General features: G+C 34.5%; 1 protein-coding gene across 1 annotated transcript; it reads right to left on the reverse strand.

The window, feature by feature from the left end:
- Window positions 1-6597: 6597 nt before the first annotated feature.
- Window positions 6598-9435, reverse strand: LOC146944284 (F-box protein SKIP19-like). The gene is made up of 2 exons (XM_085742669.1): window positions 9060-9435; window positions 6598-7366 (listed from the first exon to the last, which is right to left on the reverse strand). The coding sequence occupies exons 1-2, from the start codon at window positions 9425-9427 to the stop codon at window positions 6805-6807; spliced, it is 930 nt and encodes a 309-aa protein (XP_085598795.1). The 5' UTR covers window positions 9428-9435; the 3' UTR covers window positions 6598-6804.
- Window positions 9436-18094: the final 8659 nt, after the last annotated feature.

Genomic DNA, 18094 nt, shown 5'->3' on the forward strand with positions numbered 1-18094 from the left:
CAAACACTAGTCCTACTGACTACGATGTGCCCTGTAGATATTAGTCGTCTTCGACTATTTACATGGGTAATGTGTGAATCCTCGTGTTGTAAGGGATGACGCTCCATGTTTTACTTTATTTCTATGTTTTTGCAACACTTTTCATTGATATCATCCACGTGTGTAGCTTCCTCGTAATGCGGCCTCATGCTCGTAGTTTTTTTTTTTTGAGATTAGTCACTTTAGTCCCTGAATAGGAAAAGAGTCGTCACTTTAATCCTTGAATGCAGATAAATTGCAAAATAGTCCCTGAATGAAGACTCTGTTAGTCAATTTAGTCCCTGAATGCAAACTCCGTTAGTCAATTTAGTCATTGAATGTAGACTTCGTTAGTCACTTTAGTCCTTGAAATTGACCAACAGAGTCTACATTCAAGGACTGTTTTGCAATTTCTCTGCATTCAAGGACTAAAGTGACTATTCATTTCTCATTCAGGGACTAAAGTGACTAATTCCTTTTTTTTTTCGATTAATGGTTCAATAATCATGAAACACAAATAAATGGCTCGTCTCTTTTTGGTTCAGGATTGGACCAATCTCTTTTGATTATATCAAGAAACCAAATTTTCTTATGGCAATCATTCCCCCAATGCTTATCATTCATCTTCCTTCTAAAAGGTTGAGCGTTGATCCATCCCTCCCCCTCCATTTTTATCTTTCATATTTCCATATTCATGCTATTACTATCGTTTTATTATTCGTTTCTAGAATTATACATATTTCTATTCCATTGTTAATTCTATTCTAGCAAATTCACAACTCTAGTTTTAATCATCATTTCAAATTATGTGTTAGTCAATGATATGCACATAAAATGACAAATCAATCAATTAGATAGTCATCAAGTGGTAATTAGAGCAAGGTTTGTATTTAGACCTTATTGTATCAAATTTGTGATCATCTATTTTTCTATTGTTTATTTACACTTATTTTATATCAATTCAGTTGAATCCAAATATTAAAAAAAAAAATACAAAAAAAAAAGAGAGATAAAAAGAACAAAATATTTATCTGAGTTGAGATTCATCTTTCCTTTTAATTGTTGTGACACTCTATTATTTCCTAGTATCTTTGTGAGTTATTTATTTCCTTTCTTATATTTTCTTTTTTTATTTTTTAATTTGTTTCTTTTTTCATATTTTTTTTGTAAGAATGTTTCCTTTCTCATAATTTTCCTTTTTTTTTATGCTACTCTCTCTCTTTTTTTTTCTTCCTTAAGTCATGTGTGTTTGTTTTATCATTAAGAAAATCTTGTTTTTCTTGTGTGATTGGGGATTGGTTTCTTTAAAGAATTGAAAAGAGAATTTGAATGGAAAAAGGCAAGAGTGTGACATTATGTATATAATTGAGTGTAAACACGTAAGACCAATTTTTTTTTCCCAATTTTTGTGATTAACCATGTCAAGTTCAGGCTGTGAAGGAAGCCCTAGCTCAGTACAAGCCAATAGATTGTTGTTGGAGGCTCTTACAACGCAAATGGTAAAAATGTTGAGGGAAGAAACAGAGGTGATACATGAGAGTCTTATCGATTAGAAAACCAACAAAATTATAGCGACGAGGAGGAATGGATGAGAAGGATAGAAGAAAGGCCTAGGGGAACAAATTGAGTGGTATAAAAATCAAAGTACCACCTTTTGAGGGAAGAAATAATTCAGAGACTTATTTAGAGTGGGAAACAAAAATTGAACAAATTTATTTTTGCGCGTAATACTTGTATTGACGTTAAAAAAATGCAGTTTGAAGGCCTTGGATTTACATAATATATTTTGGTGTGGTGTGATCAATCTATCAAAGAAAGGAGAAGATACGCAAAACGGGTCATTGATACTCGGGATGAGATTAAAAGAAACATGAGGAAAAGATCCACGCCTTCATATTACCATAGGAAATTGCACAACAAATTACAAAGACACACCCAAGATACCAAGAGTGTTGATGAATACTGCGGGGAGATAGAAGTTGCTAAGACGTGGATGAGAATAATGAAGCAGCCATGACTAGATTCTTCATGGCCTAAATCGTGACATAAACGGCGCAGTGGAGTTGCATCACTATGTGGAGGTAGAGGACTTGGTGCATCAAGCTATCAAGGTCAGTGGCGGAGCCACGTGAGGACATGGGATGGCCATGGCCTCCCCATTATTTGCTGGAAATTACCAAATTACCCTTGGGTTAATATGAAATTTACAACCATGCCACCCATCAGTTACACATGAAACTCTTAACTGTCTTATGTTCTCTATAGATGGATGTTACAATTCATGGGTTTGTATATTTCTGTTAGTTATCCTGCTATAGATTCACTCTTCAATTATAGGTTTTATGCTAAAGATTAAATTAGAATATTCTATTAAAAATAAACCTCCCTGCACTAATTCTATCCAATATAATTCTTGTTTTGGAAGAACATATAATCAGTTTTCTTTTCTTCTACTTTGCTAGATACTTTAATGATGATTTTTTTCTTCCATATGGAATAGAATAGAACTAATGTCATGCTTGTCCTTTTGATCCCTTTCAATTCACATGTTTGTTGTTATTAGCCTTTTTAGACACATATCCAAGAACAAGAGTGATGTAGCATAAGTTGTAAACAAGGGACTAACTCTTTATGTATTGTGAGTTGTGACTCCATAATACCATGTGAGATATAGTTTGAAAGGTTTTAAATTGGAATTCTCTCTTTTCTGTCTCTCACCCCGAGCGCAATTCTACGTATAAAATTGCCGTTATTTAAAACAACATACTATAACCACGACTTATATATCATTTTGATAAATTGTAGTTTTATTTTTTTAACGATTGACTTTATGTATTACATAGTTTAAATTTGTGATAATAGATTTTATGTTTATTGCAACTTAAGGGTGTTGTATACAATATAACTTATATATTTTAGTCTATTTTGATTGCGGCCACCCCAAACGTTTTTGTCTGGCTCCGCCACTGATCAAGGTGGAACAACAACTCAAAAGAAAGAGTCATGCAAGGAAAAATGCTACTCCTTTCAATTCTCTAACTTGGAAGGACAAATCAAAGAAGTATGGTGCTTCGTCATCCAAGGAAGCCACATTTGAAACAAAAGGTAGTAAAATACCACCTTCTCAAACTGTTTCAACTAACACGAGTGTTAAGTGCTTTAAGTGGAAAGGCCAAGAGCATATTGCATCTTAATGTTCAACTAAGGTTTTGTTTGAGAGTTTGAAGGGGAGGGGAAGGGAGGACTTTGGAGGATGGGAAGTATAGGGAAAAATGGAGAAATCGTTCAGAAAAATTTAATGAGTGTTTTTAAAAAAAATAATAAATTAATGTTTATGATCAATATATTTTTTATTTTAACTAAATTATAACAACATAGATTAAATTTGAAGAATTCATGTAAATCCTCCAAAACTTTCCTCGAACAATTTTTGAGTTCCCTCAAATGAAGAGATTTTTGTATTATGAAGAAAAACGAACCCCTAAAACCCTCCTTTTTCAACGCTCTCTGTTTTCCATTTGTTCATTCCTTTTTTCCAAAATCATCACATCCCTTCTCCTCCAAACTCGCAAACAAAATCTAAAGGAACTACGCTTATGGTAGAATACGAAAAAAAAATAAGGCGGGCTCTTTCTAAAAATAAAAAAACAAGTGAGGTTAAGAAAGAGGGTTGTACATCTCTCCACATCTCGTCAAGATTGGTGGATTGGTATATATTTTATAAAAAAAATAATATAAAAGGCATACAATTATTTAAATAGATAATAAAAGCGAGTGTGACATGCTAACCTTCCTTTCCTTTTTTTGACTCGTTATGCATCGCGATTCAAGGTGTGCCAAGATAACCAAATAAATACACAGCAAAATAAAAGTGACAACAACAATTAATGATTTAAGTCATACTTAAAAGCATTGAATTTTATCTTTATCCACTATCAAGTAAGTATTTTTTACTCTATCAACAATATTCGCTAAATAAAAATGCACCTATTACACTCTTTTCAAATGGATCAAGTGCTCGTCAACCAAATCAAGTGCACGTCAACCAAATTAATTGAAAGAAAAATTTTAGGTATTTTACATTCCAAGGTAAACCACAAATTTTGTGAAGGTTAATTTGAGGAGTATTTGATAAAGCACTTTGAATACGCAACCACTAAAGGATAAATCACCATACTCGACCAAACATGAAAAACTAAAAAAGAAGGTGATTTAAGCTTTCATTTGTATGTCATCCACCAACGCAAACAAGAAACGTTGAAACAAAACCACAATACTTTAACATATTGTCATTCGTTAGAGGTCGATTTTGCAACAACTTCCAAGCAAAAACAAAAACTTTAAATGGCACTAATTTGTTCCACAAAATGTCTTTGCTACTAATAAGATCAATCTCTGCTGCTTGATTTTTTTTAGATAAATGTCCAAATTTCAAAAGACTTGCTTCTTCCCAATCAAATAATCTTCTCCTCTAACTCTAACCCCCTCATCCAATCTAAACTTCTCCGGAACAATAATATTTTTAACATTAGAAACACCATATATACAACAATGCAAACTTCTCGCTAAAATTATCCTTTGATTGAGTAAAGTTTGTTTTGCTCAGACTTCCAGATCCATTTTCCAACTAAATTATCCTGCAAAATCACATTACAGACAATGCATACATTCCAAAGACTTTCTTCTTCTCAAACAAATAATCCTCTTCTCCAATTCTAACCCCCTCCGCTAATCTAAACATATTCGCAACAGTGATATTTTAAACATTAGAGACACTATAACACCGCGAAAAACCTTGAACCACCCTCCAACAAAAATTTCTCCAAAATAGTGTAGTTTCACCATTTCCCACTACACACACCAAATTATCCTTAAACCAACGCTCCTTCCCAAATCACTCCCCATCCATAACAGACATAATTTCCTTTTTCTTCCACCAAATAAAGCACAAATTACCCTTACCTATGGTCACATCTCCATCAAAATAATATATTTTTTTATATCCAAAACCATATAGTACAACCCTTTTCCATTCACCATTAACCTCCTACACCACTTACCAAGTAACACTAAATTAATTTTCTTTAAATGCCTAACATTAAGCCCTCCTTTATTCTTATCAATTTTCCATCGCCAATTCATGTAATGATCAAATTTCGACGAAGATTCACCCTTTCGATGCGGTGGCATCGCTGTCGATGATGCCTGATACACTCAGAATACCTCGTCATGCTTAGCCGTATAAAACAGCGATCAAGATGTAAGTTGTTGGGAGAAGATTCTAGACGTGAGGGGTTATTCTTCAGTAGGGGTGGAAATGGGCTAGGCCGGGCCGGGCTTTGTAAGGCCTAAGTCTGGCCTACTTCAAAAATTATAGGCCTGAGCCTGGCCTATTACTCGTCATAGGCTCATTTTCGAGGCCTGACCTGGCCTTTTTAAAGGCCTGATGAACCCTGAAAGCCTATTTAAAAGCCTATTTTATGCTAAGGTCTGACAACACATGTAAGCCTACTCCTAAATAGGCCAAAACTTATTAAGGCCTAAAGCACACAAATATGTTTGCTACTAAATAATGAATTCTTACGAAGGTCTAATCACACCAATATATTAGCTACTAAATAACCAATCATATGAAGGCTTGTGTTTGTGAAGAAAAAAAACTTCAAAAATATCAATAATGGAAGGTATATTATATATGAAAAGCTTAATAGGCCGGCCTGATGGGCTTAATAGGCTTTTTTGCAAGCCTTAGCCTGGTCTGTTTAGTTAAATAGGCCTTATAAAAAGCTTGAGTCTGGTCTTGTTAATAAACGAGCTAGGCCGAGCTAGGCTTTAAATAGGCTAGGCCGTAGGCCCCTGTCGGACGGCCTGGCCTGTTCCCACCCCTATTCTTCAGTGATGGTGGTGACAGTGTTTTTTTGAAGCGGAGATGGAGGTTCCGGTGGTTGTGATTCAAATTTCAATAGATTTCGAGGCGGAGATAATTGGGATGAATGTTCGTCTTCATTTTCAGATACTAAGTTTGATTTCATGTATCGAGTGTACGGTGATGGTTAAGGAACAAGGTTTCTGGAAGTTCTCTGAAGTTGTGAAAAAATGAAACAAGAAAATAAAAAATAGAAAAACTTGTTCAACCAGTTAACAGGTATGGGTTAAGAAAAATTTAAGACGTGGCAACATACACAGGCGAGTGTTGAATGACGCTGTTTGGGCGTTTGTTTGTAGCATATCTCTAATATACAACGGTGATAGAGAATTTTGACTTGTGTGGTCATTTTATTCTTCTAATTATACCATTCCAATTATTTCCTTCAATGTTTACAATTATCAATAAACTATAACAAACTATAACAATATATAACGAGATCAACACAAATCTATTTCTATGCAGTTTTATAATGTGATCATGGTTAGACAGAACTTTTGGTTCAAACGCAGATGCCCAACACAGATCTAATTTCTATGTACTTTTGGTTCATATTTTCAAACATCTCTAAATAAATTGCTCCTTACATTTATTTATCAGATAAACACAAGTTGCAAACAAAAAGGTACTAGATGATTATCAACCGCAATCTGTCAATGAAAAAGACTGTCGTACCAAATAAATTCATTCAAACATGCATTGTTGGGTCATTCCAGACTTTCTTTGTATCCCAACGTTACAAAGAAATAACAAGTTGTTGTTACTAAGACATTCACAACACATTTCTCCTATGCTGAAATGTTTCAAATTTGTCAAAAGTAATAATAGTTATATCAAAAAAATCAATCCCACATGAGAATTCATAATACCTCATAATACTCATAATCATCGTCAGACAAAAAATCGTAGTCCACGAACCAATCTGGGTCTTCAGCGGGTGAACCGTAATCAAATGCCGCTTGAAATGGATAATCATCAGTGTCATCATATGGAAGCCGTAAATACTTGACTTGTTCTATACATCTCTTCCCCAGACTTGCTACCAAATTAAAATTAACGTTGAAACATTGGCGTATGTCAAGAGATTCAAGGTGAAGACAGCCATCAAGAATAGCAAGCAAACCATCATTAGTCATCTTGTTTCCGAAAAGCTGGAGATGGCGTAACCCAGGCATGGTTTGCGCAATAGCAAATGCATCATCATCATCTTCAACGCGTGGATATTTGTATGCTTGAATGTTGAATTTAAAGGTTTTCAATCGAGGGCAACATCGGCCAATGGCTTCAAAAGAGTGATGAGATAGGTTGTTGAGCGATATATCAAGTTCCTCTAATTGAGGAAGCTTTTTAACAGCTTCACAAAATTCTTCACTCGTTATGCTATAGCAACAAGCAAGACGAAGGCGTTGTAGATGACTTGCACTGTAAAATGTCAAGAAAGCAAGATGAGATACTGTTACATAGATATGCTACCAAAATCCACCATACATTGATAAACTAACTAGTGCTACTAAAATATATGTGGTGACTTTATTTATCTATCTAAAAATGTCAAATTTCGTATTTATAAACACGTGCAAATTTTCACTTTCGGCGATAACTATATCACACACATAAAAATCATTTCTATATGATAGACAATATCTCAAATCTGAAATAAAAGACAATTGTCACTTTTCTTTAAACAAAGTCTCACTAGTGTTGTTATTATCACTAATAATAGAAGATAGATAAAAGGACAAATAGAAATGTAAATTTGCCTTTTAACAATGAGAGATAAACAAATTTTCTTTGTCTAACTGCAGACAACCCACCGGACAAGTGACAAAATTTATGAAACCTAAATGTAAATTAGCGCCGTAGCTCTTGAGGTTTGGGATGATTACATTTGATATTTCCTCTGTCAGGAAACTTAGGCCTTGTCAATGACTAGAATGAATTGAATTGATGAATTTTGTAACTATTTCTTCCAGTCATTTTTCAAAATTACACTTCCGACATCCTTCTTATTTAATACATCAGCTCCAACTAAACAGAGTCTCCGTACATTTCTAGTCAAAATCCCAGATCTTAATTTGAGAGTTGGGCAATATTACTTTCAAAGTAATATTATTTGTAGTCAAATCCAAACAACCCACCATTAGCTACACCGAGTTCTATCCTCTAAATCTATTTCAAATTAAAAAATGCTTTCAGTTTTAAAGAAGAACATGAGTTTATTAAAAATGCTACTATAAAAAAGTCTTCTTTCAAGATATATACCTTTTACGCCCAAAAACCATCTCGGTTTAAAATGAACTTTGAAACTTTGGAAATATTCTAATTATTACTTGTCCTCTTAGCATACAAACAAATTAATAGATTTCACTGTATTATGTTTTACAAGTTCATGCCAAGCAAGAGGTTCTCCCCTCAGCAAGGAGTCGCTCGAGTTTTCCCCTTGTTCCTATAGTTGCCAAAGTATCACTCTCAATATCCCAAAAAAAAAAAAGTATCAATAATTAGTTTTTTGATAGATAGACGAAATGAAAATAATTATTGAAAACTCACACACAATTGACAACGTCCAACCTAACAATTTTGGTATTTTTGCCAATTGATATGAGACTGTAGACAAAATGTCACTAATTTAGTCCCTACAATATCAACCCCTCTTGGATTAAGGATGTGTTTGTTATGCCAAAAAGAATAAAGAACTTGACATGACAACTCCTTTTGTACTCTGTTTGATTTTAAAATTGTTTCTGGAACTAGAGTACTAAACAAATTCGGGGACAAGGGACTGCACTGAAATTGGAATTCTTATCTCTAACTAAACTACTACAAGACAGCTTTTTGCCCCAAGTACAAGTTGTAAGACCAAACAACCTTTTGTACACCAAACATCGTACCACACAAAAACTTGTTTAATGCCTTAAAGTTTGTTTAGTTCCTGCTATTAAGATCTTAAGGACGAACAACACCGACATGTAAGTTTATCACTAAAACTAATGGAATTAAACAAAAGAGCCTACGGTTGCTTAGTTAGATACGATAATTTGCATGCAAATACATAATTGAAATATACGAATGTGAATTAAAAGTAAAAAAGCAAAAGAAAATGGATGGAACATACGAATTAGCGATATGGTGGAGAAGAGCATCAGTAGCAAAAGACTCGATGTTGATGTCAGTTATGTGGCCGCAGCTGTAATCAACTGCGCGGTAGCATAGAGTCTCTAACTCCCGTTTAGTGTTAGGGTCACCTGAATTGGGCATGTTTATAGTGCGATAGAGGGAAGGGTCCTTTGAGATTTCGCGCCATGTGGTGCAAACATTGTGAGGCCGAATAAGAATATCGATTGTGTCGAGCTTTCGGAAAATGGATAATACTGCATCTCGTGGAAGATCTAGCCAGTTTCGTTCTCCGGAATCGGTTACTGGTTTCGAATTCGGTGAGGAGATTGCAGAGGAAGAAGATGAAGGTGGTGGTAAGGATTCCATTGAATTGAAGAATTAGGGCGTGAGAATTGTAAGATGGAGTATATAATGCAAAAGAAAATTACTTTTACTAACAAAAACTTTCTAAAAACATATGGAAAATACTTAATTATCCCCAGCGGTAGTTAACTACCGCAATGCTTAAAAAACCGACCGTTCAGTCCAGTGGTAATTCTCATAGATGCAGTACAACTCCACCCAACCTCCTACTATTCATCCATCACCTTCCATCATCATACCTAAAAAAATTCTCAATTCTAAATTTTTTCACTCAAATCATTAAAGAAAGATTGCTAGAAGGTTTCTACACACATTTGATGTAAAGAAACAGGTAATGCATATTTTAACCCGTTTACATTTGTCCATTTTCCTGTCATTTCGTTTTATTCTGATATTTGCTTTTTTTAACTTATGTCAAGTTCAACGTGTCTCAAAATGCACAAATTGAAGGTAATGTGACATATTCCGCTTTTCAAGAAGACGGTTAAGTGTTTCTTAACTTCGACGGACACTTTCGGTGACTTGAAGACACAAGTGAACAAATACTTTGTGTTTCGTGGTGAAGATCATAGTACATCATGTATTTGTACAACAAGCGCATTATGATCTTGGGGCGGACAAATAGGAAGACATGTGGAAAACGATTTATTATTCTAAGCTTATTGAGGACGATAGTGACGTAGGATTTATGTTTAGGAGGTTTGTTGAAAATAATGTGTTACATCTATGTGTTCGTTCCAACTGCAGGTGTGTAGAATGTTCCCGAGAGATTTGATGTCATTTAGTGTAATGTGTTGTATAATGTGAAACTTTTGTCGAATTTCAAACATTTGTATATCGCTAACGTATTATCGTATTATTGTAATGTTAACGAAACATTGATAAATTATGTAATGTTGTTGTTTATGATTGGTGGTTGTGTGTATTGGTTTAATTTCATCTGCAATTGTCGTTTGGAATTACTGGTAAAACATGCCGAAAATGGCCTAGATTTACATTGCAAAATGCACATGTTTATGTTTCTGGTATGAACGGTAGTTAACTATCGCTGGACTGAGCGGTAGTTAACTGCTACAAGTTTTTTAAGCCTGAGTAGTAGTTAACTACCGCTAGGGGGTATTTAAATATTTTCCATGTGTGTTTAGGAAAGAATTGTTGTCAAAAAAGCAAACTTCAATGCAAAATGGGCATAAGTTTTTATGAGGCCCATTTTGTCATGAATTCTTCCAACAATTGGGCAAGCCCGTTATCGACTGCGAAGCTAGCCATTTTTTTTGGAAAATTGTTTTTCTGACATCAAAAAGTTCATATTGACACAAGTAAATAATCAAATTACTCCCAACGGTAGTTAACTGCCTCTGGCTTTGCTGCACTTAAGTGTAGTTCCAGTTGTGATTTTACGCATTTCGGTCGAAAAATCAAAATAAATCGAAACTTATTCAAAATTCTACGAAACTTTACAGACACCTCTACAAAAATACATATAGATGATGTGAAAAGTTTCGTAACATTCCAAATAAGTCTCGATTTTTTTAATTTTTTCGACCGAAACGCGCAAAATCGCAATTGAAAAAATAAAAAAAATCGACACTTATTCGGAATGTTACGAAACTTTGCACATCATCTATATGTATTTTTATAGAGGTGTCTATAAAGTTTCGTAGCATTTCGACTAAGTCTCAGTTTATTTTGATTTTTCGACCGAACCATGCAAAATCGCAATTTGTTTCCAAGTGCGAGTCCGAAAAAGTGTCCTAGAGGTTGAAATTTTTCACGATTTTTTGTATTCATGTTTAGAACAAAAGAATAACATCTCCCACAAAAAATTTGAATTTTTCGACAAGGGACGGATTAAATATGAATTTTTAACGCGCCTAAAATTTAAGACACGAAAACATCAAAACATCAACCTAAAAATTGAATTTTGAGCTGTTTTTTGCAGACACCTCTATAAAAATACATATAGAGAATCTGAAAATTTTCGTAGTATTTCGACTAATCCTCAATTTATTTTGAATTTTTTACTGAAACGCGTAAAATTGCAATATTTTTCCAACTGCGCGTCCGGAAAATTTATATAGAGGTTGAATTTTTTCATTATTTTTTGTACACATATTAAGAACATAAAAAAAAACATTTCCCGCAAAAAATTAGAATTTTTCGACAACGGATGGATTAAATATGAATTTTTAATGTGCCGATAACTCAAGAAACCAAAACATCAAAACGTCGACCTAGAAATTGAATTTTGAGCTGGTTTTTTGCAGACAGATCTAAGAAAATATATATAGAGGGTCTGTAAAGTTTTGTAGAATTCTGAATAAGTTTCAATTTATTTTGATTTTTCGATCGAAACGCGTAAAATCACAACTGGAACTGCACTTAAGTGCAACAAAGATAGAGGCAGTTAACTGCCTCTGGGGTCAGCGGCAGTTAACTGCTGCCGGATATGCCAGGGGCAGTTAACTGCCGCTGGGGGTAATTTGGTCATTTACTTGTGTCAATATGAACTTTTTGATGTCAGAAAAGCAATTTTTTTTTGTGGTGGTCGGGGTTTGAACCCTGGACCTTACATATATTATGCATTGTCCATACCAACTGAGTTAAGCTCACGAGGACGAAGCTAATCATTTTTGTACAAGGGAGCTAAATATAAGAAATTTTTGTACAAGGGAGCTAAATATAAGAAATAAGATTAAAAAATACGGTTAGTGTTGTCTTGACAATTTTTATTGTTAATAAAGCTCTTTTATAATTTCTTAAGAGATAAAAATGTCAAAATAAGACAAAATACTCTATAAAACAAGTGGATATTATTAACATTTTTATTTCTATTATTTTTCTACAAATAAACTCATTTATGGTAGCTAAATATATATTATTAGGGTAATTAAATACTAAATATACTAACCTATTCAAATAAAAAAAATATTTCTTAGGGTAGCCAAAGCCACCCTCATTGAATTCATAGCTACGCCCCTGCCCGTTATCATCTATATCCTGTTTTATAAAATGAGTGTTTCTTTTCCCATACACTAACCTTCTCGTACGAGTCCATCTTTGCTCCATTTATGTTTGCTCAATTTACCCCATTTTATGTCATAGATGTGTGACATGTGGCAAATATTAAATTAAGGGCTGAGATTAAAAATCTTAGCATAAGCACTTGTTTAATGAAAAATATAACACACTCTTTCCTTCTTCTTTCTCTGAATCAGTACCCATGCTTCTCCTTCTTCCCCCTTCTTCCTCTCTTCATCATCGCTGCCTCACCCTCTACCGGCGCCGCCGTCCCTCTCTCTTCAACCACCGGCGGCGTTATCCCCATCCTACTACACACACCACCTCAGAACTCAACTTCGGCGCCGCTTCCTCCTTCAAATAGCTTATTGATTGCAGATCTAAATCAAATTATTATGAGAAACATGTATCTGTTTACAAAAGTTCAATTCAGATATAAACCAAAAGTTCAACAATGGGTTAATTAATTTAAATAAGTGATATTCAATTCAGAGATCGACGATTGTCCCAGCGACAAGTTTGGGTTTTGTGCCGGCGGCGGTGCCGGTTCTGCAATACCTCAATTATGTATCATATGCAGAGTCTGGGAAGGGGTTCCACCATTTGGTGTATTGTACGCAGCCTTACCCTGTTTTACACAAGAGGCTGTTTCCAGGACTTGAACCCGTGACCTTTCAGTCACATGACAACAACTTTACCAGTTGCGCCAAGGTTACCCCTCTGTTATTGGGAAGATTTTATGTGAAATATGAAAAATGACAAGGTCTGCAATTCTGAGGCAAGTTAAATAATCTCTAATTTTAACTTGAAGTGTATTGTCGATAAGTTTATACTATACTCGTACGAGAAGAGTCCATCTTTGCTCCATTTAACTATACTCCATTTACTCCTTTTGAATGCATAGATGTTTGACATGTGGAAAAAATAAATCTAATGGCTGAGGTAGATTTATTTCATTTACTCCTTGCTACATTTGATTTGATAAAAAATAAAAGAAAAGAAAATTGGTACTTCTGTCTCTGATACAACAACAACGTTCCATCTGGTTCCTCTCGTCGGAGCCGACCTTTTACCATCTTCTTCCTCTCTCCAAATCGCCATTTACAAAATTAAAATTGCCACCAACATGAGATATTTTCTTTCATCCAAACATGTTACAGGAACAATCTAAAATTGCAACAAAAAACAAAAATTGAAGGTGAATGATACATAATTGAGGTATTGCAGAACCGGCACCGCCGCCGGCACAAAACCCAAACTTGTCGCTGGGACAATCGTCGATCTCTGAATTGAATATCACTTATTTAAATTAATTAACCCATTGTTGAACTTTTGGTTTATATCTGAATTGAACTTTTGTAAACAGATACATGTTTCTCATAATAATTTGATTTAGATCTGCAATCAATAAGCTATTTGAAGGAGGAAGCGGCGCCGAAGTTGAGTTCTGAGGTGGTGTGTGTAGTAGGATGGGGATAACGCCGCCGGTGGTTGAAGAGAGAGGGACGGCGGCGCCGGTAGAGGGTGAGGCAGCGATGATGAAGAGAGGAAGAAGGGGGAAGAAGGAGAAGCATGGGTACTGATTCAGAGAAAGAAGAAGGAAAGAGTGTGTTATATTTTTCATTAAACAAGTGCTTATGCTAAGATTTTTAATCTCAGCCCTTAATTTAATATTTGCCACATGTCACACATCTATGACATAAAATGGGGTAAATTGAGCAAACATAAATGGAGCAAAGATGGACTCTTCTCGTACATCTTAATTGGATTATAAAATCCGAAGAAAAAAATGGTGGGTTTTCAAAGGTTTTTGGAGAATGTTTTACAGTTTTCTAATTATATAATCCGAAATTTATAAGGAGTGCAAGAAATTTGTAGGATAGAAAAAGAAACACTCTAGTCTAGTGGTAATAAACAAAACAATTGAAAAAAAAAAGGGTCTACTCGTTGGCAGAAAATGGCAGTTGTCAATGCCACGTGTCAATTTTTGACAGTACCGCCATCTAGAATGACAGTATTGACCACTACAACTCTACAAGAAAAAAAAAATGAAAATGGATCATTTGTGTAAATAGATCTCAAAGGGGGTCGAACATGGAATTTTTTTTTCGTGTCAGAGTCGGAAAAAAATCCAATGTTTGCACATTAAACTTGTGATTCATTCCCTGCCATTGATTTTTTTTTTTTTGAAGGAATTCCCTGCCATTGATGTTATCCTTTTGATTCACACCCTATATAAACACATTACAATCAGGAGAATCAATATCATGTTGTTCACAAAATAAAGTCAAATTTTTCAATAGATCATTCCAACCACCATCTTTTAACTTATGAATCAATATTTTTGTAGTGTTGACTAAATTCCCAACATTACGCGTATCTTGATATATTTGTTATAAATTTTGACAAAGACGATATGTAATTCTCATAATCTCTTTCATCATGTGTAAAATCAATAAGAACTTAAATGAATTATCAATCTTATAAGCAGCATTAGCATCACCACACACATTGAGATATCGTCCCGCCATTTTTCCTATATTTTTGAAGAACCACACAAGTTACATCATGTATATTTATCATACAACAAATATAAGAAAAACATGAGCTCCAACGAGTATCTCTGTCTTGTTTCAAAATGACAATATATTTTGTCTTTTACCACTATCAAATTCACTCATCTCTAGTAAAAGCGACAACTCCTCTAATTTGACAACTTGTAAGTCATCACGATACTTGCTAGAGTAACATACAATATTTACAACAAAAGACAAGTGTGAGAATATCGAAAACTTCTCTAGAAGTAGCAACCAAGGCAAGTTGTAATTTATGTGCAAAACAATGTGTGTACAAAAGGTATAGTCTTCAATCTCTTCTTGAATATAACTCTTCACTTTACTAGACATGATATGCAAAATTTACTTTTGAATATGATGAGAGATATAACTTGAATTATATGGAACGTTCTCTAACACTAATTTTTCAAGTTCATCATTGTATCATACTAAGAATTTGATCATTTCAAGAAAGTTACCTCTAGATATTTTTTATCTCAGTGATTTACGGTGGCATCCTAAAGAACAATATAGAAATGTTAGCCAACAAACAAATCAAATCAATAGATTGGATCTATTGATTCGAAACAAATCGAATCAATATGTCTTACTATATTTAACCATTGTATCACTCATAAAAAATGCACAAATCAATTACTATTAATATTAAGCAGCAAAAAATTAATTAAAAATGCACAAAACAATTATTAATTCTATAATTTCTCTTTTTGATGTCAAAAACAAAAACTTAATTAAAATTTCGCTATAAAGTTATAAACTATTGAAAAGAAAATTAAAACAAGAAATGGATAAAAGGAAATCCAATTTTATGTTAAAAAACAACGGTAATTAATAATTTATTGAGGTAGTTAAGGAACACACAACTGAGGAACAAAGTTCATTCTTCAACGTCAGTTTTTCTTTTTGGAAATAACATATATTAATAAGAGCCTTGCACAAGAAGTGCTAAAGGCAAGAGTTACAAAGGGTCAATACACCATAATGCAGGCGATAGAGGCAGTATAGTAAACATAGCAGCTGATCCTAAAAAACAAAAGCCAATACACCATGATTCAGGCGACAAAGGCAAAAATACAACGAGGGAGAGACATCATCAGCTGGTACTGCTATGTAATAACAGCACCGCTGTTAACACCAGCAGAAACAGAGGAAAAAACTCCCCAACCAGCACCGAAAACAGACCCAAACACACCCCAGCTGCTACCAAAACAGACCCCTATCCACCCACGATACCCCAATCAGCGCCTCCTAAGCAAGCACTCCCTTGGATTCCAACACCACTCATAGAATAGGCAAGATGCAATCCGGAGCCTATTTAGCGCCCAACACCAAGACAACGCCTTAACCTCATCCACCAATTCATCAACATTCTTGAATTGATTTTTAAAAATCCTCGCATTTCTTTCTCTCCAAATTGTTCATATAGCGGCATGCCAAATCAACCCGAAAGCTTTCTTTAATCGCCTCGAATTAACCTCATCACTCCAACAAGTAAAATGCATATACAAATTTTGAGGAGTAATAAAATTAACACCTAACCAATCAAACAACAAACGCCAAAACAACCAAGCCACTTCACAATGCAAAAATAAATGCGTAGTTGTTTCCTCCCTATTACCACACATGACACAATTCCAAGTGTCCTCTTGTGTTAAGACACGGCGCAACACAAGATTTGATCGCGTAGGAATACGATCAAGAAATGTCATCCAAGAGAACGCAATCACCTTTGTTGGAGCCGGGCTCTTCCAAATCTCACAAAAGACTCTCTCCTCAAGGGCATTCAAACCATCCTCCAATAACACAATACCCTCTAGAACTCTATAAGAAGAACTAACCGAGAAAGTGCCTCCATCATCCGGCGTTCACCACCATTTATCATTTTCCGCTCCCAAAGCGAACCCTTCTAAGAAGGCCAACAAGTTCGCAATTAAATTTTGCTCCCAAAGAAAAGGTTCTCTCCTCCAACCAAAGTTCCAAGTGACCAATCCATCAATTGATGACAACGTCAGTTGCTTGAAGAAATAGAGTCACAATTGATGATCTCAACTGATGTCTCGATTAAATTCCAACTTCATAAACGTCTTCATTTCTTGTTCTAGTGCAATTTCATCGATTTATAAGATTCTAATGAACAACAACAATAACATTCTTTATGTCTGTCACCCTTTTATGTGTGGAAAAAGAGAATATGGCATAATTTTGGTCCTCAATCCTCAAGTTTTCAGGAGAAAAAGAGAATTCGATAAAAAATGAAGTCTAATCTACATTGTATCGAACATATATTTTGTTGGAACATGTGTGGAAATTGAGTTAAAAAGACTAAACACAAATTCTCATGTTGGGTAGAACTAGTGTTGTGTGAATTGAAAAAAGTGGAAGTCCCACATCGTTTGGAACACACACATTAGTAGTGTTTATATAGTGGGGGTGTACCTCTAATTAATGGGGGTACATAAGCACTAGAGAAAAATATATATTGATATATATTTTATTTTATATTTTATTATTTGGAAATGATAAATTAAATAATAATAATTAATTTAATCATTATTAGGAAGTGCTTTCTTAGTCCCCAAGTTTTGCTAAAATATTTTGGTACATAATATAATATATTTTTGTACTAAATTTAATATATTTTAGTACTCAATTAAGATATTTTTGTACTAGATCTAATATGTGAATTACTTAATCGCAAAGTAATATGTTACTTGTTCCCAAAGTTTCTCATATTACTTGTTCCCAAAGTTTCTCACTTATTAGTTGTGAATTTTCCCTATAAATAGAGAACTCACATAGTGCATTCCACACACCGAAAAGAATTTCATTGAGTTGTCGGGAATTCTTTTCTTCTCTTCTCCCTCCGACTTGTGTTAACAAGTTTCTTCTACTTCTACTCCTTTCTGTCCCTTTCGGTATCAAGTATCAAATAGAGCGGTTACGTACCGTATCGAGTGGCTTCGATCAATCGATTGAACCATATTTTAAGAGTGTTCTTAAGACCATAGTCCCTTTTTCGGTTTAATGCCCCTTCGGAATTAAGAGTGGTCTTAAGTTCATAGTCCCTTCGGAA

This window comes from Medicago sativa, chromosome 2, assembly GCF_051527215.1.
Source record: "Medicago sativa cultivar Bolivia chromosome 2, Bolivia_mono, whole genome shotgun sequence".
NCBI lineage: Eukaryota > Viridiplantae > Streptophyta > Magnoliopsida > Fabales > Fabaceae > Medicago > Medicago sativa.

Bases quoted from the DNA above. Each gene is read 5' to 3' on its own strand.
- LOC146944284 (XM_085742669.1), bottom strand. From the start codon at position 9,427: ATGGAATCCTTACCACCACCTTCATCTTCTTCCTCTGCAATCTCCTCA. The intron at 7,367-9,059 runs GTATGTTCCATC...GACATTTTACAG, and splicing joins CTCCACCATATCGCTAATTC to TGCAAGTCATCTACAACGCC.